Source organism: Talaromyces amestolkiae (genome assembly GCF_001896365.1).
Source record: "Talaromyces amestolkiae strain CIB chromosome Unknown scaffold3.1, whole genome shotgun sequence".
NCBI classification, from domain to species: Eukaryota; Fungi; Ascomycota; class Eurotiomycetes; order Eurotiales; family Trichocomaceae; genus Talaromyces; species Talaromyces amestolkiae.
The window spans coordinates 872,482-896,378 of NW_024468039.1; the positions used below are offsets into that span (position 1 = coordinate 872,482).

At 46.5% G+C, this 23,897-nt stretch overlaps 9 protein-coding genes across 9 annotated transcripts; 4 read left to right on the top strand and 5 right to left on the bottom strand.

The window, feature by feature from the left end:
- Window positions 1–685: 685 nt before the first annotated feature.
- Window positions 686–1,411, top strand: BHQ10_002334 (uncharacterized protein; the record flags this gene model as incomplete). The annotated part of the gene is made up of 2 exons (XM_040874469.1): window positions 686–1,012; window positions 1,073–1,411. The coding sequence occupies 2 exons, from the start codon at window positions 686–688 to the stop codon at window positions 1,409–1,411; spliced, it is 666 nt and encodes a 221-aa protein (XP_040730839.1).
- Window positions 1,412–1,623: 212 nt separating this feature from the next.
- BHQ10_002335 (uncharacterized protein) lies at window positions 1,624–3,145 on the bottom strand (the record flags this gene model as incomplete). The annotated part of the gene is made up of 3 exons (XM_040874470.1): window positions 1,624–2,092; window positions 2,148–2,530; window positions 2,588–3,145. 3 exons carry the CDS (start codon window positions 3,143–3,145, stop codon window positions 1,624–1,626), a joined length of 1,410 nt encoding a protein of 469 aa, XP_040730840.1.
- Window positions 3,146–4,170: 1,025 nt separating this feature from the next.
- BHQ10_002336 (uncharacterized protein) lies at window positions 4,171–6,032 on the top strand (the record flags this gene model as incomplete). The annotated part of the gene is made up of 4 exons (XM_040874471.1): window positions 4,171–4,505; window positions 4,566–4,724; window positions 4,777–4,921; window positions 4,980–6,032. The coding sequence occupies 4 exons, from the start codon at window positions 4,171–4,173 to the stop codon at window positions 6,030–6,032; spliced, it is 1,692 nt and encodes a 563-aa protein (XP_040730841.1).
- Window positions 6,033–9,191: 3,159 nt separating this feature from the next.
- BHQ10_002337 (uncharacterized protein) lies at window positions 9,192–10,793 on the bottom strand (the record flags this gene model as incomplete). Its single annotated transcript, XM_040874472.1, has 1 exon — window positions 9,192–10,793. One exon carries the CDS (start codon window positions 10,791–10,793, stop codon window positions 9,192–9,194), a length of 1,602 nt encoding a protein of 533 aa, XP_040730842.1.
- A 1,404-nt stretch (window positions 10,794–12,197) lies between these two features.
- Window positions 12,198–13,265, top strand: BHQ10_002338 (uncharacterized protein; the record flags this gene model as incomplete). Its single annotated transcript, XM_040874473.1, has 1 exon — window positions 12,198–13,265. The coding sequence occupies one exon, from the start codon at window positions 12,198–12,200 to the stop codon at window positions 13,263–13,265; it is 1,068 nt and encodes a 355-aa protein (XP_040730843.1).
- Window positions 13,266–14,004: 739 nt separating this feature from the next.
- BHQ10_002339 (uncharacterized protein) lies at window positions 14,005–15,228 on the bottom strand (the record flags this gene model as incomplete). The annotated part of the gene is made up of 1 exon (XM_040874474.1): window positions 14,005–15,228. The coding sequence occupies one exon, from the start codon at window positions 15,226–15,228 to the stop codon at window positions 14,005–14,007; it is 1,224 nt and encodes a 407-aa protein (XP_040730844.1).
- Window positions 15,229–15,431: 203 nt separating this feature from the next.
- Window positions 15,432–16,553, bottom strand: BHQ10_002340 (uncharacterized protein; the record flags this gene model as incomplete). The annotated part of the gene is made up of 2 exons (XM_040874476.1): window positions 15,432–16,056; window positions 16,132–16,553. The coding sequence occupies 2 exons, from the start codon at window positions 16,551–16,553 to the stop codon at window positions 15,432–15,434; spliced, it is 1,047 nt and encodes a 348-aa protein (XP_040730845.1).
- Window positions 16,554–18,809: 2,256 nt separating this feature from the next.
- On the top strand, window positions 18,810–21,495 carry BHQ10_002341 (uncharacterized protein; the record flags this gene model as incomplete). The annotated part of the gene is made up of 2 exons (XM_040874477.1): window positions 18,810–19,373; window positions 19,426–21,495. The coding sequence occupies 2 exons, from the start codon at window positions 18,810–18,812 to the stop codon at window positions 21,493–21,495; spliced, it is 2,634 nt and encodes an 877-aa protein (XP_040730846.1).
- Window positions 21,496–21,873: 378 nt separating this feature from the next.
- On the bottom strand, window positions 21,874–23,440 carry BHQ10_002342 (uncharacterized protein; the record flags this gene model as incomplete). Its single annotated transcript, XM_040874478.1, has 2 exons — window positions 21,874–23,190; window positions 23,255–23,440. The coding sequence occupies 2 exons, from the start codon at window positions 23,438–23,440 to the stop codon at window positions 21,874–21,876; spliced, it is 1,503 nt and encodes a 500-aa protein (XP_040730847.1).
- Window positions 23,441–23,897: the final 457 nt, after the last annotated feature.

The window sequence follows — 23,897 nt, forward strand, 5'->3', positions numbered from 1 at the left end:
TTGATCCTCGGTTTTTCAGTTTTTACCACATATGTGCTCATCTCTCATCATCAAAGCACGATACTTCATAACACTCAGTGCATCTATGTTCAGATCGTCTCGAACAAGAAGCGAATAAAATTGCCACGTTTGAATATATATACAAGTCCCGCTTGCGGGGATGCTCATCATTGAATCGTGATCCTACCGCTACATGTCTACATTCACATCCAGTACGTAACTTAACCCTAATTTCTCCCTCATCATGATGACAATTGCCCGGATCCATCTGATTATTGAGACCCAGACGGTATTTTGCAACAACTCCAAACCGGGTTAGAAATTAAATCAAGAATAAAGATATAAAATTCAAGTAATTTTGGTAATGCGACGATGTTCATTGGCGGAATCCAGCCGAAACAATGTTGATATAATATATCTGGGGTCATGTTTCTGACGTGGAGATGACACCCGAACCGCTGAGCGACAACAGTTGCTTTGGTCCTATAGCAATACGGCAGTTACGAACAATTATGTCAAGTTTGCTATACAATGACTCGTATTTGTGTTTGGTTTCTGCTATCTGGCTTGATTATCCTGTTTTCAGGTATTACATGAATCTCGTTATAAAATCGTAGTCTCTGCCCGGCTAACAGCTCACATTGAACAGTGCTGAATACCTCTCCATTCTATAAATCTCAAGAACATGCTTCTATCTCGCTTCATTCAAAAGACGACACCCTACGCCACCTCATTACTTGTCAAACAACAATATCGCTATTTCAGCGCCACCGTCCCAGCCATGACTCTCATCTCGCAAACCATCACGCACGACCACCGCGAGCTCGAAAACGCGTACAACAAAATCCTCAGCGCCACCACAGACGACGAAAAGGTGAGATGGCAGAATCAGTTCACATGGGAACTTGCGCGTCACTCCATCGGTGAAGAGCTGCTCGTCTACCCGGCCTTTGAAAAGAACCTTGCCGATGGGAAGCAGATGGCTGATAAGGATCGGGCTGAGCACCAAAAGGTCCGCCCCCTTTCTTTCACTCTGTTTATTTGTTTTTATGCTAAGTAGAAGATAAAATAGGTCAAAGAACTTCTCTACAAATTCCAAGGCCTCAAACCTTCCGATCACGAATTCACAACAACCCTACAATCGCTCTGGTCCGATCTGTCGCAACACATCAAGGAAGAAGAAGAGGAAGATCTCGTCAAACTGGAGAGTGCGTTACAACAATCTGAATCAGAGAAATTGACCAAGTCGTTTACACGAACGAAGAAGTTCATCCCGACGCGCAGTCATCCAGATGCGCCTGACAAGCCGCCATTTGAGACGGTGGCCGGTCTGATGGCGGCGCCGTTGGATCATTTGTCGGATTTGTTTAGGAAGTTTCCGGCTGAGTCGAAGAGTGAATTGCCTCCTTGAGCGACATGTCGACAGATTGTGTGTATATGTATACGTTTTTTTGTAAGGTAGTGCTTGCTGCTTTGGACGGAACTATTGTTATCTTATTAGGTATGGACTTATATAGCAAAATACGAATAATGATGACTGTACTTATGATATATGCCATAAGCGAGTATTTTAATAATGTTCTGTGTATTCATTACACTGTACAAAGTAATTAGTTCACACGTCTATACATCCTCCGAGCTCAACATCCTCTTAGCAGCAGCCGCCAACCGCTCGACGCCCTCATACAACAACTCGTACCGCTCATATGCAAAACACAGCCTAATACTATGCTCAAACGTCCTAAAGTCCTCACTACAATCACCCTGCACCTGAAACAACGTCCCGCTCCCAACTATCAGCTTTTCTTCCTCTAGCGCTCTTTGCGCTAGTAAATCACCCTTGAATGGTAACGGTAAATTCAGCCAGATGAAAAACCCGCCGGAAATGGGTTGATGGTCCACGGGCACATGGAATCCTAGAGGCAATAGATGCTCTTTTATCGCGCTCATGAGTCGATTGTAGCGTGCCCTGTATGCAGGGATGAGTTCTTGTTTGATATGTCGTTGCAGTATACCTGACAAAAGGAGTTGGTCGACGAATGTGGATGATAACTGTGAAGGAGCACCGCCAGAGCGGGATGATCCTCTATGTCTATCAGCACAGCACACGGAAGTCACGAGATCTACTTGGGAGAGAAAAATCATACGCCTGTGAAAGCCCATATGCAAACTTTTCCGTTCCCTCGGCCCATCCAACGCGCATCCCGGGTCCGATCAATTTGCTAAAACTGCCGTTGCTCATCGCATTTCCGAATCGATTTTTGGGACCGCCGTCGAGATATCCATCAACATCAACTATACGCGGAATCGAGGCTGTCTCTCTTATGTGTGGAGAATTCGGATCCGCAGGCCACTGCAGAAAATCGTACACATCATCTGCTATAATGAGTGCATCGAACCGTCGCGCTAGTCGAACTAAACCTTCGCGTCGCCGTAAAGAGACCACTTTCATCGACGGATTCGCGAACGTTGGCGTGAGATATATAATGTGTTTGTATATGTTGCTCCACGATCGAGGAAAAGTATATTTCTATCGCCAAACCGTCAGGTCCATTTCATATCACCTAATTGAGCAGTTTTAACCTACCGGCCAAATGTTCCCCTCCTTAGCAGCCTTGTCCTCGGCCTCTATTAGCCCCCTTTCCAAGAATTCCAAATCAATCCCTTCCTCATCCTCCGGCACGCCTCTCAACCTCTCCATAAACCCGGCATCATGAAATATTCTGCATGCAAGATAATATGTCGGTGTCACCATCCATATATTCCTTGTATATGACGCGTCCGTATACACCTGTAGCACGCATGCTAAATTCTGACTTGCGCCGCCCGTGATGCATATGCGCTCGGCTGTAATCGGCGTTGAGTCATTTGGCGTAGATGAGTCGCCAGAGTCGGCGCGATAGAATGATGTAAGCCACGAGGCTATATGCTCTCTCAAGGGAGCGTAGCCCTCATCAGGACCGTATTGGAGACCGGGCTCGTAGATGGACGGTGACGAGAAAACTGTTGCGGCACTGCGGGCGAGCGAGTCAACGGGTAAAAGGGCGGGGTTGGGCCAGCCGCGGAACAGGTCAATTGGGTATTTTGCTTGTGTTTGGTCGCTGTTATGGTTGTCTTTGGTTTTGCCGGGAGGAGAATTGGACATGTTAGTCTGCGGTGTCAGACGTCGGATGGTCATGGTTGATCTACAGGCAAATGGAATGAAGCTTGTTTCCTTCAGGACCGCCAGGATGACGCGGGGTTGCGGAGATAATGGTCACGGTGTTATGTCCGATCAGCTTTATCAATCATCAGCCCTAGCCCTATCTTTCACTGCTCCGGAAATGCACTTCCTCCCGACTTAGAATTACAATGGATGCTAGTCGATTGGACGCGGTTACTAACAATTGATTATTTCTCAAATCGTAGTTCTACGGCGTGTGGAGATTTGACTGTGGCTTGTACTACTGGGCTGCTCGTAAGCTGCCACTACGTCACTTGCCATGGATTTAAAAGCACATGGGTAAACTACGAACAAGGGAGATATCAAAAATGATTGACTTCAGGATCGGAGATAATGAGCTTTACTTGCGCCAGATGCAAAAACGTGCCTTGAAAACAAAATGTGTAGCTTACAAATGTCTCCGGCGATTCATGCTCGGCGTGATCATTACAAATCGTACTAACACTATGTACGCTCTAGGCCAATCATATCGTCAAACTAAAGCCCCAATCTCCACAATCCCAGAGCCAAGCCATGATTGGAAATCGAATTGTTTACTTCACAGTTATTGAAGATTGTGATTGGCGCAAATCGGGGGAATGTTCTCGTTGGGTCAGTCCTAAACTTGACATTGAGGGCACGGCTTGGAAATGATTTCCGGAGATAGAGACGGACGAAAAATTTGAATATGAGTAATAGAAAATTACGAAAAAAGAAAAAGCATGTTGGAGAAAAATATGGAAGACTGTTCGATTACAAACGTGACGATCGCGATGTTGGGGGATGTTGGTGAGATGGGTATATTTAGGGCTTGTGTTTCGGTCTTTTGGTCATGTCACAAAACACAAAACACAAAATACAAAGCATCAAATCTGAATTATACGATTTGAACAAGCAAGGGTTTAAAAGAGTTGTATTTGAACAAAACCTATTTTGATACCAACACAACATAACGCAGCACAAACCCAATGGCAGGGACATCAACGTCCGAGACCCTTTCGGTCTCATCATCAACCACCAACGTCACACGGACCGTCCAAGACCTAGATCTCTCAGAAAAACAGATCGGAGACACCGAGAGCAGTCATTCAAAAGAAAGCAAAGATGAGGTCAGAAGTATCCAAGGCTGGCGATGGCTCGCAGTCTGTATCTCGGTCTACAGTACATGTCTCCTATACGGCCTTGATACTACAATCGCAGCAAACATTCAGTCAAATGTGGTAGAGACATACGGCGCAGTTGAGAAGCTGGCTTGGCTCGGTACAGGCTTTTCGCTGGGATCAATTGCGGTTATCATGTTTGTGTAAGTATATACACGGTTGTTCCTGAAAACTCCATATACTAATAGAACTTGACTCTGCAGGGGTAAAGCGTTCGGTATCTTCAACCTTCGCACATTATATCTTACATGTCTGGTCATGTTCGAGGCGGGCAGTGCGCTGTGTGGAGGAGCACCTAGTATGAATGCCTTGATCGTTGGCCGTATCTGGGCTGGTATGGGTGGTGCTGGTATCTACCTTGGGTATGTCTCATCAGCTCATTTGAAATAACAAAAGTGGCTAATAAACAAATAGAGCACTTAACACCGTTGCAATCTTTACTACCAATGCCGAACGGTCTATTTACATTGGCTTGATTGCGCTTTTCTGGGGCTTGGGATGTATCCTAGGACCAATTATTGGAGGTGCCTTTGCCGATAGTGCAGCAACATGGCGATGGGTGCGTACTACCCTATCGAAATTGACCGAGAAATGTGCAAAGATACTAACGTGAAAAGGCTTTCTACATCAACCTAGTCATCTGCGGCGTCTTCGCACCAACATACTACTTTATGCCCTCCCACGACCCACAACCCACCAAGTCCCTCCGCGACAAACTCCGCGACTTGGATTGGGTCGGCACAGTCCTCAACGCCATAGTATATGTCACATTCGTGCTCGCCCTCACCTTCGGTGGTGCAACCTGGCGCTGGGGAGCTGGCGGCACTATCGGTCTCTTCGTCGCCTTTGGAGTCAGTCTAATCGCGTTTTCCGTACAACAGACATTCTCAATTTTCACCACACCAGAGAACCGCATTTTCCCCGTCGATTTGTTGCGCAAGCCTGTCATGATTTTGTTGTATGTTGTGACTGCTTGTTCCGCGACGGCGCTGTCGTTGTCAATTTATTACATCCCCGTCTATTTCCAGTTTGCGCATGGTGAGAATGGAATTACTTCCGCTGTGAGGTTGCTGCCGTTCATCATCTTGTTTGTGTTGTTTGTGATGCTCAACTCGATCGTTATGCCGCGCACTGGTTGGTATTTGCCCTGGTTCATCTTCAGTGGTATTTTCATCACCATCGGTGCCTCGTTGATGTACGCCCTTGTCGACAGCCAAACTAGCAACAGCGCCATATACGGATACAGTGTATTCCTGGCGCTTGGTGTCGGAAGTGCTTGTCAAGCAGCATACTCCATCGCCACGGCCAAGGTCGATGCACACCGCACTTCCGATGCCGTGGGATTCATCAACTCGGCTCAAATCGGTTCGATCACAATCGCGTTGGCCATCTCCGGTACGGTTTTCCAGAACGTCGCATATCAGAATATTGCAGATGCCACAGCTGGGTTGGGCTTTTCATCGGCCGATATCGAGGCTGCGATTGCTGGCGCAAAGAGTGTCATTTTCAGTGATACTACGGCTGAGGTCAGGGCAGCTGTTGTTGAGGGCATTGTCAATGCTATTCGGGATGTTTATATTATGGCTATTGCGGCTGGCGGRTTGGGKACAGTGGCGGCATTTTTGCTTCCTCGTGAGAGATTGTACATGGAAATGACTGCGGGTGGTTAAGTGTTTAGTTGATTGCATTACGACATGGTGCCCTGGTTCATATTTTACGACTTCTTTACGACTGGCATTGTTATAGACTGCACTATGATTACTAATATACCGATAGATTGATAGACTCATGGTTAGCGTTATTGTTATTTCTTATATAATACGACCTGATTTTACTAATATTGCATTTTTTGAGGCAATCGAAAAGTGTATTGACAAGTAGAAACTAGAGACCAAGTACCGAACCGAGTAGCAAATGGAAGTTGAGTGAGATTTGAGCATTAATTGACTGGTTTGTAGAAAATTATCAACTTAGAACCTAAGACATGATCTCCCACCATATTTGATTTTCATCGAATGCAACACCAGCCGAAACACAAGCCTTTTGCAGTAGAGTATATGTGTGCCTCAGTGCAGGCCGCCGGTGCACCTCAGTACCGACAATCACGTCAAGGTACCGCAGGTGTGGTGCGTGTGTGATTTTCTTGTTGACATATTCACGCAATTGATTGTAAAGAATATCGAATTGAAGCTGCTCATATGGATCAACACCAAATACGGATGATTCGGTACCCAAGATCCTAAGTTCTCTGAGTGTTGGCGGTAATCGTTCGATTATACGAGTCTAGTCTTCAAGAACGGTGTCAATCAGGAATCGATGATAGATACTGACATGAGTCAATTGTGTGAATTCAGGCAGAGATTGCACAGTACCCCGTATATCCGGGAGTACGTTGTCCTCATTCGCGTCCAGTTGACATTTAACCCCTAGAGTTAGTTTTCTAAGAGTATTTTGTACCGGTTTCCAGGCCGCATCCAATTCCTTGCACAGGATAGGTGCGTTTTCTCCGTTATGGTCAATCTCTATCCACTGATGATATTCGAACTCTCGAAGCTTCGGCGCAGCTGTAAGGATCCTGTTAATTGTCGTGTGATGCAGAGAACTCTGTGGTAGGCGCAAACATGTGAGATTGCTGCAAGGGAGCTCAAGTGGCTTAAAAGCGGATAGCAGTTCCCAGTAGTCGTTTTCCGTCCGGTCTTGCCAAACAGGGCAGAAAAGGCTTTCTATGGACGGAAGCTGTAACAAGTGTCGTAACATTTCCGTATCAATGGCAAGTGTCCAACCTTTCGCATTTGATGGACGATCCATGCTGTCTACACCCGTGCCGGGTGGATGTGTATGAAATTCAATTTCCTTCAAGTTTTCCATGACTCCTTTCATCTTGAAGATCCTGGATAGATATAGATGGTTGTACCAGTATGCGTACCCCAAAGTGAGGCTGCGGAGGCTCTTGAGCCTAATGATGAGTAGAGAGACTATTGCACGTGTGTCCCATTCATGAAATTTTAGCAATCTCCCGTCACGTGTTTCTTGTTTGCTTCTAGAGGACAGAAGCGCGTCTGTCAACCACTCCTCCCCAATCCATATGCCACCGCAAGTCTCGTCGCTGTCTTCGATCCAGACGTTGGCTGTTCTACAGCCGCATAGACTCAGCTTCCGAACAGCATTTGCCAAATGAATGTTTCGTTGGACAGCGCTGAAGAAGCGTGGCAATATGAATGGATCCCGGCAGTACGGGGGAGGCATATACATTTTGACGTGGTTGTATAACAGAGGGTTGAGCAGTTGGTAGAAACCGCGACAGGTAGATACCAGCGCCAATCGGTCTTTTGGATACATTGAATAGAAGATTTCTATGACCAGCTCTCGTGGGAGGGAATCCATCGTTAGATATGTAATTGTTGTAGGCAATTCTATTATGTTGTGAACGATGATGATTTGTATTGATATTACTCAATGTGTTGTTGATATCATACTCTTAAGTAGTCATACCCAAGCTGATACCACATAGAACTTACAGGGTTGATTTTGCATATTCTCCCTATCAAGAGCTCTCTAGAATTCAATCTTTGGTATAGCCCATTCTATAACAGTAAATTTACTTGATTACACCTACTTCGTCGCATATTATGAATAAGACAGGGGATAAAGCAGAAACTAACACAAGAACATGTCACCTTCACGTATCTATGAAGAGATTCAACATCAATTTGCTTCAACCTGGATCACCTGCTGTTCTTTCCAAGGAGTACCCCATACATGAACTGGAAGATAGCCGGCAGTACTTTACTGACTTTATAATGCTTTAAGTAAACCGGCTAGCTTTGTTACCCAAAATGTAATATACAAGGAAGACAATGACATATATCATAACAATTGAAATAAATACATGCTGCATCGAGCGCATAAGGGGGGTTGAACTACATCAAACTGCCCTTTCACTCGATCTTCTTTTTCGACCCCGATTAGGATCTAAGAACATTTAGGAAGTGTAAGTAGATGCTGTTGAAGTTGGTTGTCAACTATATAATGTGATGTTACTATTATTACATAGAAAAATAAATGATGAAACAGTACTGGAAGTACAAAGAATCGATTCAGATTGAAGGTTCTTTTGTGGTGTTTTAACACCACAGTCATTTTAGTCTTTAAGAGGTAGGTAATGTTACTTTTGACAATTTCCATGTACCATAAACCAACTCTATCCTACAGCTACAGTTCCGGATTCCTGAGTCGACTATCACTACCGATTAAGAGTTCATAAATAGGAACCCTCAACTCAACCTCAGCCCTCGTACAAAGCTCAATTAACCCGTAGTAAGCGGCCAACCCAGGTTCAGTAGGCGGCTAGATCATATACCCCGATCCCCACTAGCTTTGGTCCAAATATATTCAAGCTAGTGACATACGTGAATATTACGTCGAATATTGAGGCATGATCTCATTCAAGGTCGCGTAAGTTTGAGTGAGGCTCGCCAAAAATCAGATACAGGAATCGTAGTGAGCACGGCAATATACTGGCGAGTTGAATCTTATCATAAGGGCTTTTACCGAGCAGGCATGCGCGAGAAATTTCGAGACGATACAGTCATGTAAAGAACGCTAAAGGTCTCAAAAATTACATATGATGGGATGACATAAGGGTGCCTACATAGCAGGTTGTTGTTGAAAACCGGCTGATCCATTCTGATTACAGTAGTATCTAAGGATTCCTGAATACACTGCGCACCTGACTACTGATATACTGATAAAATTTTGATTTCAATTTTTGGTTTTTTGGTTTCTATACCTAGAGCGAAGATTTCTACTTGTAGAGCAAGCCGAAATAGTCAATCGTTACATTCTGGTGCAATTTCGTGAAGGATTCGAGATGCATCCTTTTCGATACCCTGGAATTCTCGCTCAATTATTTCGCGTCGGCGCTCATCTCGTACCTCAAATGACACTTCAAATGGAGCCGGAGCCGATGTAAAGTGATGTTCAATATCCCACTCATCAACCTCGACGGTTTGACCATCGCGAATCATATGGTTGATGTTGTATGCCCATAATATGCGAGAAACCACAATGAACAGGCTATTTTTTCCCATGTATTCTCCAGGGCACTTTCGGCGACCATAGCCAAATGGACTAAAGACTTGTAAGTCAGGGGTTTCGAGCCATCTTTCTGGCTTAAATTGGTACGGTTCGGGGCAAACATTGCTGTCGTGAACCATTGTATAAAAATTCTGCATGATTATTGAGCCTTGTGGAATCCGGTATCCCATGTACTCCTGATCCGTATCGGTAGAATGAGGAGCGCCTAACGGCGTGACTGGCTGCCAACGTAAAACCTCCTTCATCAAAGCCTCCATATACGGCATTTTAGGCAAGTCTTCGAATTGAGGAAGACGATCGGAGCCTACTATGCTGTCGATCTCTTGTTGGGCCTTTTTGGCGACGGCGGGATTTGAAAGAAGGGCCTTGATTGCTGTGCGCAAGGTGCCTAACGTGGTCTCGACGGCAGCTTCGTTCATAGTGCCCACCAAATAGGCAACCTGTGCATCATCAGTTTCTCCTGCGTTATGTAGTGCCTGTTGCACTTCACGTGCCCATGTCCAAGACGACTTTTGTGTTGACAGCGCGTAGTGCAAATTCTTGCGTAGGAATTGAATCGTTCGATTGTGTCTTTCTTGCCAGAATTGCTTCCAAGGGGCGATGAATCCAGGCAGGTAATCAAGTACCGGGAACAACTCAACCACTGCCATGGTGATATTCTTCAAGCCTTCTAACAAACAGTGAATGACGAATCTCATCTCCGAGATCTCCGGCCGTATGATGCTCTCCAAACGAATGCCATATGCCAGAGTAAATACCAAGCTCGTGGAGTATCTTTCAAAGCTCGACGAAAAGTCCTGAGAAGTCAAAAGGTCATGGACCACTTGCTTGCTCTCGATGTCTTGAACGTATTGGTAGCGTTTGTTCACAGCCGAGTTAAGCAGTGATACAACAATACGGCGATGAACCTGCCATTTTTTGCTGAAGGGTAACAAAGCCATCGACATGTTTTTCGCAAGGTGCTTCGACGCGATATGCAATTCGGGACGGGAGCTGTACACGGCACTTTGTTTGTCTAGCAGGGCGTGTGCAGTCTCATAGGAACCGATAACAATGACGGTTCGCTGTCCAGCACGAAGGCTGATGAAGGGTCCATACTTTTTGTGCCATTTCTCAAACTTCTCATAGGGATTGCCAGTCAATTGATGCAAATTGCCGATTATTGGAAGTGGAGCAGGACCAGGTGGTAGGGGGAGAGTGTGGCCGTTGTAGCAGGATTTGTAAAAGACAAGAACAAGAGCTGAGCATATCAGGACTGCAACGTAGAGAATAGAAGTACTGCCAGGGCTGATCCCTGTCAACGAGAAAGCCATGGCCTTGGAAATCTCGAGCATGGTGGAAATCGTCGGTCCTCGGGAAAAAGAAAATGACAGGTAAGCGGCAAGAGAAAGGACTCTTTTCAGTGATGTTAGAAGTGGTAACGGGAGAAGGAACTACTATTGTCCTTATAGGACATAATGAAGGGAAGTTCCCTCCTTCGTCGTCTGGCATTGCGTTCCGTATTTGGTTAGCGCGATTGGAGAGAAAAATGGCTTCGCTGGCACACAATCATCTTCATATTAGCTTCTTGTGAAGTATCACAAGATTAACCTAGTGCGCCCACCTAGTGCGCCCACAAGAACATGCGTAGTGGTTGCGCTCAGACTTCTTCACCCTGATGTTCGTCATTCCGGGAAATGACATATCGACTTTGAGAAGAACCATATAGAAGGATAAACAATATGGATGCAGAAGAATTTGCAACTGGAGGGAACTGTAGTTCGTATAAAATGTTCACCTGATGCAATGCTCACGGGGCATTTCGTAGGTTATTGGGAGTAAGCTTCCGGTAATTAATTCCCCGGTGAGGTCAATCCTGCCAAAAGTGACTGATCAGAATGCTGAATCTGAGGTCTTTCAGACATTCTTCGATCATGAATTGCAATTCCTCTCTATCAGATAATATTATATACCTACCTAGATAAGTATCAATGAAAATACCAGGTGAATCTTCTAATATTCCACTAGATGCTAGTATAAATATGACAGTGAGAAAAAATAGCACATCAAGTGTCTCCTTCTCCCACAGTGCTGAATATGCATAGAGGGCGGTGCTTGAAAACAGAGGAAGAAAGAAACCTACCTTAAACATGATATATATAAATTTCTGGCCCTGTCCACATGGCTTACCATGAGATAACCCAGAGAAAGGATGGGTCCGGACGAAGCTGCGTGGCTAGCATGGGAAAGTAAGGAGTCAAACTCTATAACCAGACTAAGCTGCATAGATCGGCGCCTTTCGAAGAGAAAGCATGGGAATTTCTAGACCGAACTAAGTAGTCCGGCGTAATCCGAGAACGAGGATGTAAGAACGATTGGTGACGGAAAGAGCAGGAATATCGAAGAATAATCTAGTCAGTGGAGATAAAAAGATTGAAATGACTAGTATATTCATTGTATAGCAAATTTCTTTCACGAAAATGAACAAGATCCCCGAGTCGTAGATGGTGCCCCCTTAAGCGCAGTGCGGTTACAGGCGATGGTTGATGTCTCTCGCCCAGAGGGCCACACATAGTATGGTCCAGAGACTTTCGATCCAGCACTTCATGAGCCCTCATGAAACAATAATCGCAACCTACAACCAACTGAACGCACAGCGAACTTTACGTACAGCCAACCGAACACGCAACCAACAGAAAGCACATTTGTGAACCATAGAGATGTTCGAAAGTGTTAAATTTATCGCTTCTCGAGCCTCTATGGTGAAACCAATGGCCTTGATATCTACCCTCTTACTGACAGCTCATGATGCCATTTCCAAAAGCAAGCTATCTCCAACAAACCGCGTGTCATTGAAGGAAAAATGCGCTATCGCGGTCAACAAGCTCCTCCATGGAACTTCATATCAATATCCAGCAAAAGTCTGCTTTGACCAGACCCTGAAGAAGAAGGTCGAAAACTCCATGCTGAAAGCAGGTCTTTCGTCAGAGACTCTGGCTCGAATTCAGCCGTACATTGATAGCAGCGTCAACATTTCCCTGACATGCTATGCACACACTTCTCCTGAAGTTCGAGAATTTGTGGCAATCTACACATCATATGCAATCACCGTCGACGATCTAGGCCACGAGTTTCCTGATGACATGAAGGGAATTGTCTCGAGCCTCTTGAACGGACACACCATCGAGAACACCATCCTTCGTGGCTATTTTGATCTTATGAGAGACCATGGCTCCCAGTTCGGCCAGTTCGGCAGCGACATGATAGCCAAAGCTACTGTCGACTTTGTTTGTAGCTGCTATGTGGAGTTAGAGCTCGAGCAGCGCAAAGGCAATGCCAATGTCAACGGGGATCATCATCATACAGTCACTGCACCAGAATTCGCCGAGTATTTCCGTATCAAAACCGGCGTGTCGGAACCATACGCCTTTTTCGCATTTCCAGAACACCTCGCCCGTGAAGACGAGTGGCTGCACACCTACCTCCCCGCCATCACTTACATGGTAAAGTTTTTCAACTATGCCAACGACGTCTTGTCTTTCTACAAAGAATCCGGGGCGGAGGAAAAGGCCAATTACATCAGTAATCAAGCGGCCGCTCACAACATCTCGCGTTTTGAGTCGTTGGAGATGCTTTGCAAGAGGACAATTGAGGTATTCCACACTATCGACGCTATTCTTGCCCCGAATGAAGATCTCCGTCGCAAGGTTCATCAGTGGATGCATGGATATCTGGCTTATCACATGGTCTCAGCCCGCTACCGACTGGATGAGCTAGGTATTCCGGCCGTGGTGGAGGCTAGACAGTTGTTCTTTGGAAAAGATTGATCGACGACCAAGATTGGGTTCAGTGTATCCAATTTTCATTTCCTGAGCCAGAGGGGGTCGCCATATTTCATTGTCTCTAGGGGCTCGGCAATCATGAGAGTTCTTGATAGAGATCAGAATGCGTTACTATTGTAACTTGGTCTCATCGTGGAGTTTCGTTTCGTTTCGCGATGTGCGCGTTTGCTGTCGTTTTAGATAGCCATAATTGAAGGAATGGAATTCTAGCCGTCACTGATTAACAATCTGTGCTTCATCGTAATATATGGTGGGATATATGTAGACCGCAATGCTAAGACAAAGCAATTTTCGTGTCATCAAAGTAAAACGAGCGATTTGGCCTCTCTCATACACTGTCAAGTGAACACCAGCATCAGTACAAATTTTCTGAAGGAGGCGACTTGCATCATCTCAATCTTTATCATCAACACCATGGTACGAATGCACTTGAATATGTTCAAAATACGGTGCATAATCAGGAAAGGGTCGGAACTTTCGTGTTTTCTTGAAGCGCGGTCTGCTTTAAGGCTATGGTCACGACAGTATTTACTGGAGGTTTCACATTCTTTTTGGACAATGACGCATCATGAATATACGCGTGAAGTTAAAGGTTTCCCCCTGGCTAAGCCCAAAATTTACTAGTGGGCGATCCCTGGGCAACTGGCCCAGCCCTCATACAATTAACCCTGTCCATCAAATAGACTTGTCACAACCTAATAACACAATTCATGACGAATATATGCTATGATTCCATCCTATGATACTCATACAATCGATCAAGCAGCTTTTCATTTGTAAAGTCGACAGGGAGAAACGGTCTCAGCGGAGGCAGAGAGTCGGCAAATACAGACAAGAATTTGAGCGAGCGCGGTAGCATGTTGACGAATTTGACTGCATTCGCCTCTTCAATGGATCGTCCAAGGAGGAGTAAATGCGGTAGGTGGAGATGAGTCAATTGTGTGAAAGAGGCGAGAGATCGTAGTATACCTCGCACTTCAGTGCGCCAGCTACAGCCGTTGAACTTATAGTCGCCATTGTGACGAATGTTTAGGCGTAGTCGTTCAAGCACATTGCGCACTGGTTTCAGCGCGTTGTCGAGTACTGTGCCGTCATAGTATACTGTGGGATCCTCGTTGATTTTCATATCGATCCAAAACTCGTACTCGAGTTGCCGGAGGTTGGGTGTAGCACTGAGTATCTTGCCCAGTCCACGTGGCGTCATTTTACTTCTGAGGAGCTTGAGATAAGTAAGATTTTGAGCGGGCAGCATGGATGCGAACTCAATTTCCTCGTCTTTCTCATCATTCGCAGCGACACAAGTGATACTCTCGATAAGTGGAAGACTCATCAGACTTCGTAATCGACTCATATCCATCTGATCCGAACCTTGCATCCGCTCCCAAAGCTCGCCTTCCCGTCCCGTATAATATGGGTGGAACATCATACCCAAATTTATCTTCCTCAACTTCTTCAGGCAATTCTGATAAATAACAGGCAGGAACCCATTTTCCGACCAGAATTGATACTCCAGGTGAAGTGTCTCGAGGTTCTCGAGTTTATGAAGCATCGCAGCAATCACCGAATTCGTGTCGCAAGTTTCATACACCAGCTTTCTTGTATCGGGTTGATGAGTTTGTTGATCTGTGGTATCCTTCTCATCATTCTCGAAAATAGGAATATATCCAACCTCAATGCTAGCAGGTCTATGACCTTTGACACTGAGATCGCGCACACAAAGCGCTAGACTTAGATTATCTCGAATAGTGCGGAAGAAACACGCAATTTGCGAGTCGACACTCTTTTGATCCTCTTCGCGAACATCCAGTGTCACATCGCGATATAGTATTGGCACAACTTGTGTTTTTAATCGGCGGCATGTAGAAATGAGCTGACATTGGATACTGGAAGATATGTTTTCGCAGATCAAATTGACTACCTCCGTCGGCAATTTGTCGAGAGAAGGCATATTCGTGATAATCCCCTTGAACTTTTGTTGTTGGTTTTTTTAAGGTTTTGGATGGAAAATGCGATGGATGTTGACTGTGCGGATCACAAGCAGATGGTTGCCGAGCCAATCTATTAGTCCCTCAGCACAAAATCACGACGAAGATAGAACACTATGTAATAAGAAAATAAGTAATTATATTGAGGGTATCCAATTCACAAAAACTACTGCATTTCATGTATCTCCGCAGAATTCCACCGTGGACTATATGGATCATAGTCTGTATACAATTCAGGCGTGTTGCTTGCCGTCGGCAATTCACTCAACCGATGACTAGCGTTCTGAGGAACATTCACGTATTGCCCAGACTTCAGGTCGAATCTGTTCGAGTTTTCTCCACTTACGTCCCCCGTAGCTAGACTTTGGCGCCGCCATCGTAGAAATATGAAAACTCCGGCGCCGATCAAGGCCACAGCAGCAAAACAACCCACGAAAATGCCGGCGGCAGCTCCGCCGTGAAGGCCAGAAGAATTCGAGACGTTGGATGGTCCTGTGGTGCTGCCAGTAGAGGTTTGCGAGTCTATTGTTGATGACGATGGTTCCGTAAAAGAAGAGGAAGTCAAGGAAGATGATGTATATCCCGCGGTAGTAGTTGTTGTAGTAGCCGACGCCTCGACGATTGAGTTCCACCCTTTCACTGCCACCGCTGCAACGGTGATCGAGGTCGAGAAATACGTCGTTATCGTACTCTTATTAGAATTAAAATAGGCGAATGTTTGGCCTGGGGTCATTGATGAAGCGCAATTTGCTTGAACGCCGTGGTCGTCATTTGGGTCTGCCGTGTAACCACTACAAGAAGCGAAAGACGGTGGTCAATACAAAATAACTTTTTGAAAACTTCTGTAGAAGAATTGGGCTACTAACCTGGGACAACAAGTCACCTGCACACTATTCCGAACAGTCGAGGTATGCGCCGTGAACCACATACTCGGACACACAACCGGCTGAATACTCGTCACAGTCGACAAGGTGTTTGTTCCCGATGCAGGTGTCGCATGATTAAACCACATGGTTACTTCGGTGGGCTGACATCCTACAACTTCTGTTCCGATTTGAAATGCGAAATCCGGATCAAACGCGACAGGAACAGAATCGAATGCGGTATCATAGTCGTTTGTGAATGACATATTCCAACAAGCATCAAACGGCGGGGGTGCGACTGTAGTAAGTGGTATCCATGCCGTGACAATGCCACTGGTCGTTTCTGGTGGAGGCGTTGCTGTGATAGTAGGACGAATGGTTGATGTCTGATAGATTGTATTTGTCTTGCCTGCCGAGGTTGCCATTATGACGTTGGCTATGATGAGTGCATATATGCAAGAAGAAAGAAATGTCTGGATTGATCCTGGATGCGACATCTCCTTTTTCTCGACGAGTGCAAGGCTGCGAGATGTCTGTTACTGTCACATTGGCGGGACGCTAATTGAGTCGCTTCCCAGCCGGCATGATATTAGCGTTCTTTAGTCCCTTCCAGGGTGCTGCTCGACCTCGAGCTCCTCACAATGCTGTTGTAGATGGAGCAGGGAAGACACCCTCGTGTAATTCACGATGCTCCCACGGTCTATCTGGTTGCATATATGTATCAATCTTTGTGGCGGAATAMGACTTGCTCTTCCTGGTACTGGAAGCGTGATTTATTATTATTGTTTATTAATACACTTGTTGGCAACGGTGCGTAGTTGTAATATGTGCTGTGCCACATGTACGCACAGGACGAGTCTATTTAGACCTGTTTGCTCATTGGTCATGGATACAGAAAGACAGGGATTTAATGAGCTCGACGGCCCACTAACCAAGACATTGATATGACTTAAGCCTTCTAGGTACATGGTTAGCGTACAAATGTGCGTGTAAATCGTAGCACGCCGAAAAAGAACAAAGAGCTGGCGGAAAGCAACAGGAGTCGAGACGCAGCATGACGAAAGAGTTGGAGGCCTAGCCCAGTTTGGTAAGTGTTGCACGCTGCTTCGCTTCATTGCTTTGTGCTCGGGGGGCAGCACGATGGCAGCTACTACTTACCTTAATCGGAAATGAATAGGCTTGTTAGGGCTCACTCGATCACATGCCTGGTATCGCAATGTGCGTTAGGGTTAGGGTTATGTTGATTATCGTACCATCCCAAGTGTTATGAATCTCCGCCCAGGACGAGTCACACAAGTCATATAGACTCATGGATCGCACAACCTTTGGATCTCATGGCCACACACATCAGACGTGTAAGCAGATCAGTCACTTTCAATGATTCACTAGCGCAGTGGTAGGGATGGATCCGCCTCCACTGATCGATTAGATTGATCTTCAATAAGTCCGGAGAAATTTTCTTTCTTACCCTTTCTAGATCATATAGTAAACGGGCTAAATTGTAATTATATCTCTTCATAAAAATGCATGTTCATACCCTTGAAGAGCATGCTGACTCTGTAGAGTTTGTACAAGACGACAGATATTTCAGGCGAGTGTGGCTGTTCAGCTCAGCTTCACTCCTGTCTCAGTGTCGCACGTCATTTATGGGGCTCAATTCCACAAAAAGAGACCAACAACAATCCCCACATTATTCGCAATACAGCCATTCCGACCACGACAGCGCACATAGCCACAGCGAAGTATTCTGTGTTTCTGTTCTTGAGGCTTCGTATAGCAGATCAGATTGGTTGGATTATCAGTACTTGCTTTTACCTGGTTTGGTTCGTGGGTTTTCGTAAGATAAAGCGCGGTTTGTGCTCGTTTTATGTAGAGCACACGTATTACGCGTACGTATACTTAGCTCCCGTCGATTCCGATACCACGGTACATGGTGAAACTATATAGGCGACTCAGGCTGGTTCAGGGGCGGCCAAGTATAACGAGTATTGGTTCGTATACTCGCTTGGCTAAAGTATACTCAAGACTTTCACCACAACGCTGAATTGAGGCGTGGCTCAATATATTTGCAGTGTAAGATTGAGATTTTATGCAATACGATACACTGCAAATACAAAGCAATAGCATACAACTAGCCCGACGCGGCCTAGCGCAACCGCCGCTCCCGCTAAGGCCTCTAGTGTGCAGAGCGGCATGGCATAACATACCATCTTTTTTCTCGGATTCTCCCCTCAGCTAAACTCTCTCTTGTCCTCATTGTCAGTTCATCTTTTGTTGACCTTTGTTTTCGTATATGACTCGACTTTGACTTTGCTCCGTCGCTCATGGTTGACCACCACTCACGGAAAATCGACCAAAGAAAGAAAGACCAAACGCACGGCACCTCCGATGAAAGACTGACTCGCCGAACCAATCCTCTCCATTCTTCCCTGCCCTCACATTTTCCTCGACTTCACCAGCAAACAATCACCGCCGATCCATTCCCCTTGGCAAACTCGACCAGCACCACCCAAAACAATCCCCAGCGTGAAACCGACGTGTCGTCTCCGGGAATTCGATTCTCCTCGTCCCCGTAATCGAGCTTATTTTCTCCTCCCTCCTCGTCATACCTCTCCGAACGTCGTCAGTCATATTCAACCCCGCCAACCGGGTTGCTGTGAGTGTCCGCGTCCACCGTCAAGATGTTGTCCGCCCCAGTTAAATCTGCTCGGCGCATCTCGTCGCTCTTCAATATGAAGACGAACAGAGATTCGGCATCATCGTCGACCTCTTCGGGTTCTCCTAAGCAGTTGCCTAGCAGTACGCATCTGTCCGTTGACCATCGACGCGCCCGAAGCCATTCTCGGCCGGCTGTGCGACATGCGTCCTCACCCCAACCTCAATCCACAGAGGCTCTTCCCACAACAAGCCACGGCTTTGACCCTGATCACTTGGACCTCAATACACCCCTCCCGCCGCCTCCGTCGTTGTATGCGATAAACCAGGATTTAGGTGATTCGGGGCCATCACAACGATCCCATAGTAGAAGTGCAAGTGCAACACGAGGAGCTGGAGCGCGCTCAAGAACACCAGACCCCCATAGCCATCAAAGAAGAAGAAGCTGGATGCCAGGGAAATCGAACTCGATCGTGATTGATGCTCCCATTGCGAGCGATCAATACGATCTCAATGCGTTTGATGCTTGGGTTGCAGGATTGGATCAGAAGATCCCGTATGATCTTACGCGACTGATGCAAGGCGAGCAGGTAAGCTGTTCTTCACAAGTGGCTCAATAGCGACTAATTGCTTAATTTGAAGATACCTGAATTGTGGAACGAACAAGGCGACACTTTTGTATACCTCTTCCCGCAAGGGACGCAGCGACCGCCATCATTCCGAATTGACTCTACGCTATTCTCGGATTCGCCGTCTTTGAATTTTTTGGCCCGCGGAACCGATGCAAAGATGGAAGCGTTACGACACTCGGCTCGAACTCTAACCATCACCGATCCAGACGGCGCTACCGCTCAGGAAGACCAATGGGTAAACGATGATGTCAGCAACGGCAGCAACCGAATGGCACTGGTTGAAGACCAGCCGGAGGAAGTTCAAGAGCTACATCTTTATCTGCCTGTTCCCCTTCATGGCGATGTCTCGAGTGTGGATAGCCCGCTCTCAATCGAAGATAGCGACACTTTAATTCTCTTCCGCAATCTGTTTGCTTTCTTGCTTGGTCAAGCCTTGATTGCTACACCCCGATACCCAAGTTTATTTGCTGTATTGCTAGAAATCTCCAATCTACTACGCCGGTTTGAGTTTTCAAACTTTGACGGGTCCAATTTTGGTGAGATTGCGACGTCGAGTTTTGCCAACTATTGCGATGAGCTTCATCTGGCCGATGTCCGGAAGAGTCGCGAAAAGACTATTGAGGCCGTCATTCTAGGCGAGAGCTTGCGCTATTACCCGCTGTATGTGGAAGGATTTGTTCATGGTGTTGGTAAAATGGAAGAGCTTCGCAGCCTGCAAAGTCCGAAATTCAATCTGATCAACCCGTTGACCCAAAAACGTCTAGAACGTGGAGCGATCGACTTGCAAAATCGTCTCACGATCATGCGAATTAAACTGGACGAATTCGACTTCCCTGCCTTATTTTCTGGGATCGCCAACTCAAACTCAGCCGCGGAGAGCAAGATTGTCCGCTTCAAACAGTGGAAACTAGCGCACCTTGCGCTGCGAAAGCACGTTTTGAGCTTCTACCGTCAAAAGTATGGATCATGGCCGCCAAAAGCTAACTCGAAAAAGAACGAGTTTGAGGAGAGCGGTCTAAATCGGTTGTTGTTGAAGGAGGTATATGAAGATTTCACCGATCTGTACGACATGCTAGTAGACCGGACGTCTCTTACTACTCGCACGACGGATATGGCAACCGAGGACTTAGATGTACCGGATCCGATAGAAGCTGTCACACGAGCGATGCGACGCATGATGAGCGAGTATGACCGGAGTACTCCTCCTGTACAACCTCCTATTCCATTCGACATTCCACAACTCCCTAGCTTACAGGCGCTACGACGGAAACCAGTGGATGCTAAGAATATAGCGAAAGAACGGCAAAAGAAGCTACACGATTCAGAAATTAATGAAGTGTTGATGCGATCTTATACCAGAGAAGCTCTGAAACCCACGCCTTTCGTTGAAAGCTTCATGCAATTCGAACGCCGAAGTGCCCATGGCAAGAGTTTGGATGATCTCATGGATAATCGGATTGGCCAATGGCTGTTTATATATGCAGTGCTCCAGTCGCTCCCGTTATTGGTCATTGATGTACTAGACTTGCGCTTCACAGACGGCGTCGAATACTTCCTCTGCGTTGCTCCTCGCGGAGGAGCACCCTGGATTCAGAACGATGGCAAGAGTGGACGTAGCTGGTTTGGTGTCGCTGGTGGACAGGGAGTCGTCAGTCTTCCGTCAGATGTGGTCAACAACGCGACCGATGCAGTCTACCGTCGCAGCCACTGCTGGCAAGTTGCCAGTCAATGGGCAGAAAGGAACCTCAACTCGCCCATCACTACTGAAGACGCTTCTTCACTATTTTCTGCGCCTCCTGCACCGCAATCGTCGATCGGGTCGATTTCTGACGTACAGTCTATGCTAAGTCCGGGCACTAACTCGCCGCACACTGTACCACGCACAAACTCGCCCGGGTTCGCGTCCCACGGCCATCGTGGATCCATATATAACACATTGGAGGCCCTACCCTTACCAGCCGGTGTAATCCCCGTGGAACCGCCTGCCAAACCATTTGCACGCATGAATCCCACCATGAGTTTCGACGATATCCTCAAGGACATTCCCGCCACTGCCACGAAGGGGGGCAAAAAGAAGTGATCCGTCGTCGTATATACACCACTTTTCTTTTTGACTGTTTTTAACTTCACCTTCTTTGATATTCTTTCAAAGACAAAAAAAATAGTTCCTTCCTGTGCTGGATGGAACTGAATGGCTTAATGAGTTGCATGCATGCATGGTTTGGTCCCGACCATGCGGATATATTTATCCCTGAAAACTAATACTAGACATAGCGGCTTTGTTTCTGAGCGGTGTTTGAGTTCGGGAGTAACCCCTAAAAAATGGAGGATCCATGGTTTTATATATTACTTACCTTATTAACCTATTATTTAATATGCATACAATGGATGGGGCGACTTCTCGGCTCCTGGTTATCGAATTGATTCTAAAGTCGTTTCTCAAGTACAACTGTAAGATTTATAGACGATATCTAAACCCAACAGTATTCCAATCCGTAACATCATCATAATCCTCCGCCTGCAACGTAACATCCGTAACGACAACCGCATCAACATCCTTTCCTTGCACCCTCATCTCCCCGCCTTCAGTATCCTCCACAACAACACCTTCCTCCCTATCCCTCCTCTTATTCACCCAAGCCAAATAAAACCGCAACGACCCCGCTAATACAGCCGCAAGCACATAACAAATCAAAATCGCCCTAAATGCCGTGGCATAAACCGGCGCCTCCTTCGTCTTGAAAAACTGCGGTCCAGCAATGTTTCCCGCGCAGTAAGCGATGAACATCATCGCCGTCATGGTTTGCTTCTTTGTGACGCCCTTATAATTTGCCTGTACGAGCGACATTACGAGGGGCAGAATAGCAGGCCCCGTTTCGAGAAGGAAATACCCGAATAGAGGCGCGCCCTTGTGCGGGATGTGAGCCCGCGAGTAGATTATGGCGCTGCCCGTGACAGCCAGCGCGACCACGACTATTATGAGAATGTTATTGAGGTGCGCGTATCGTCCCGCCAACCAACCCGTCAACGCAATCGATGCCGCGCTGACCACGCTAGCGGGTATGTTGATGAGCGTAGATTGCAACGACGTGAAACCAAACGACTTGATGACCAGATTGGCGAAATTTTGTGTCCCTCCGTTCGGGATTTGGGTCAGGATCGTGATGCAGAAGATGTGCCATGTTTTGGGGTCGAGGAGACACTCGCGTGTCTGATCCCAGCGCCAGGAGACTTGTTCCGTGCGTCCTGTGCCTTTTATTATAGCGCGTTTGGTGATGATTTCTTTCTCCTCTGCGTCTAGGAAGCGGGCGTTGGAGATACTATCCGGTAAAAACGCAAGCAACACAAACCCCCAAAGAAACGTCAACACGCCGAGAATGATGAACATCCACATCCACGGATGCAGCGGATGCTCAATATGTCCTACTCCATATGCCAGCAAACTGGCTACAAGACCGCCAATAGAGTTTCCGGAGAACCATATTCCCGTCCTCACGGGAATCTCGTCGCGCGTATACCATGTCGTGGTAATGAACATGAATGCAGGCGTAATAGTGGCTTCGGCAACACCGAGCAAGAACCGAACAGCCAGCAAACCGCCGTAATTCACGCATGCAGCCGTCAGCGCGACGACGGCGCCCCAGAAGAAAGTCGTATATGCCAGATATTTGGCTACTGGTAGCCGCGCAATGAGGATATTTGTCGGGTATTCCCAGAAGAAGTAGCCGAAGTAGAAGATGCTGGAGACCCAGCTGTATTGTTGGCCGACGAGGTGCTATTCAAAACTATTAACATAAAACATGAATTGATCATTGGGATTTATGAATTCGGGGACAGACGGTATCATCAATTAACCCGAAAACAGACGCGCTCGACAAGATAGTCTTATCCATGAAATTCAGCATGTACGTAAAGAACAAAAGGGGGATGAGTCGCCAGTCGATTTTGCGGACGATGCGACGGATGCGCGTTGCATCGCTTGGAGTGCCACCCTCAAGGGCAGTCTCTGTCTGTGGCGACGGCATGGTTGGTTCTGGGGAGGGGGCATGTAGCAAAGGAGTATTTTCTCCGGAGGTAGTTGGAGAGGGGAGCATGGTTCATGATATAACTTTTAGCTCTGGGGAGAAGTGCGTAAGTATAGAGATAAGAAATCGCCTGAATTGGAAGTCATTTCACGTCCCCACGCGATCTAACTCGGCGCTTAATCAGTTAACTTACCTAGATAGGTTTATCGCAGAAGCAAGTCGGCGAGTCCCGATTGGAATTGCCTGCATTTGGTTAAATTGATCCTAGTCGAGATGCTTATCTGGAATGGGACACGGCTAATGGTGGGATGATTTCAAAATTAATTATCTTTACAGCGGGTGAAGTGCCGAGAGAGGGGCGTCGTTGTCGGATACTCCGACTTAGCTTGAATTATGACTTAACATGGCTACTTATAACTTTGCAGAAGATAACGGTAAAATATTTGCAAATCGTTGA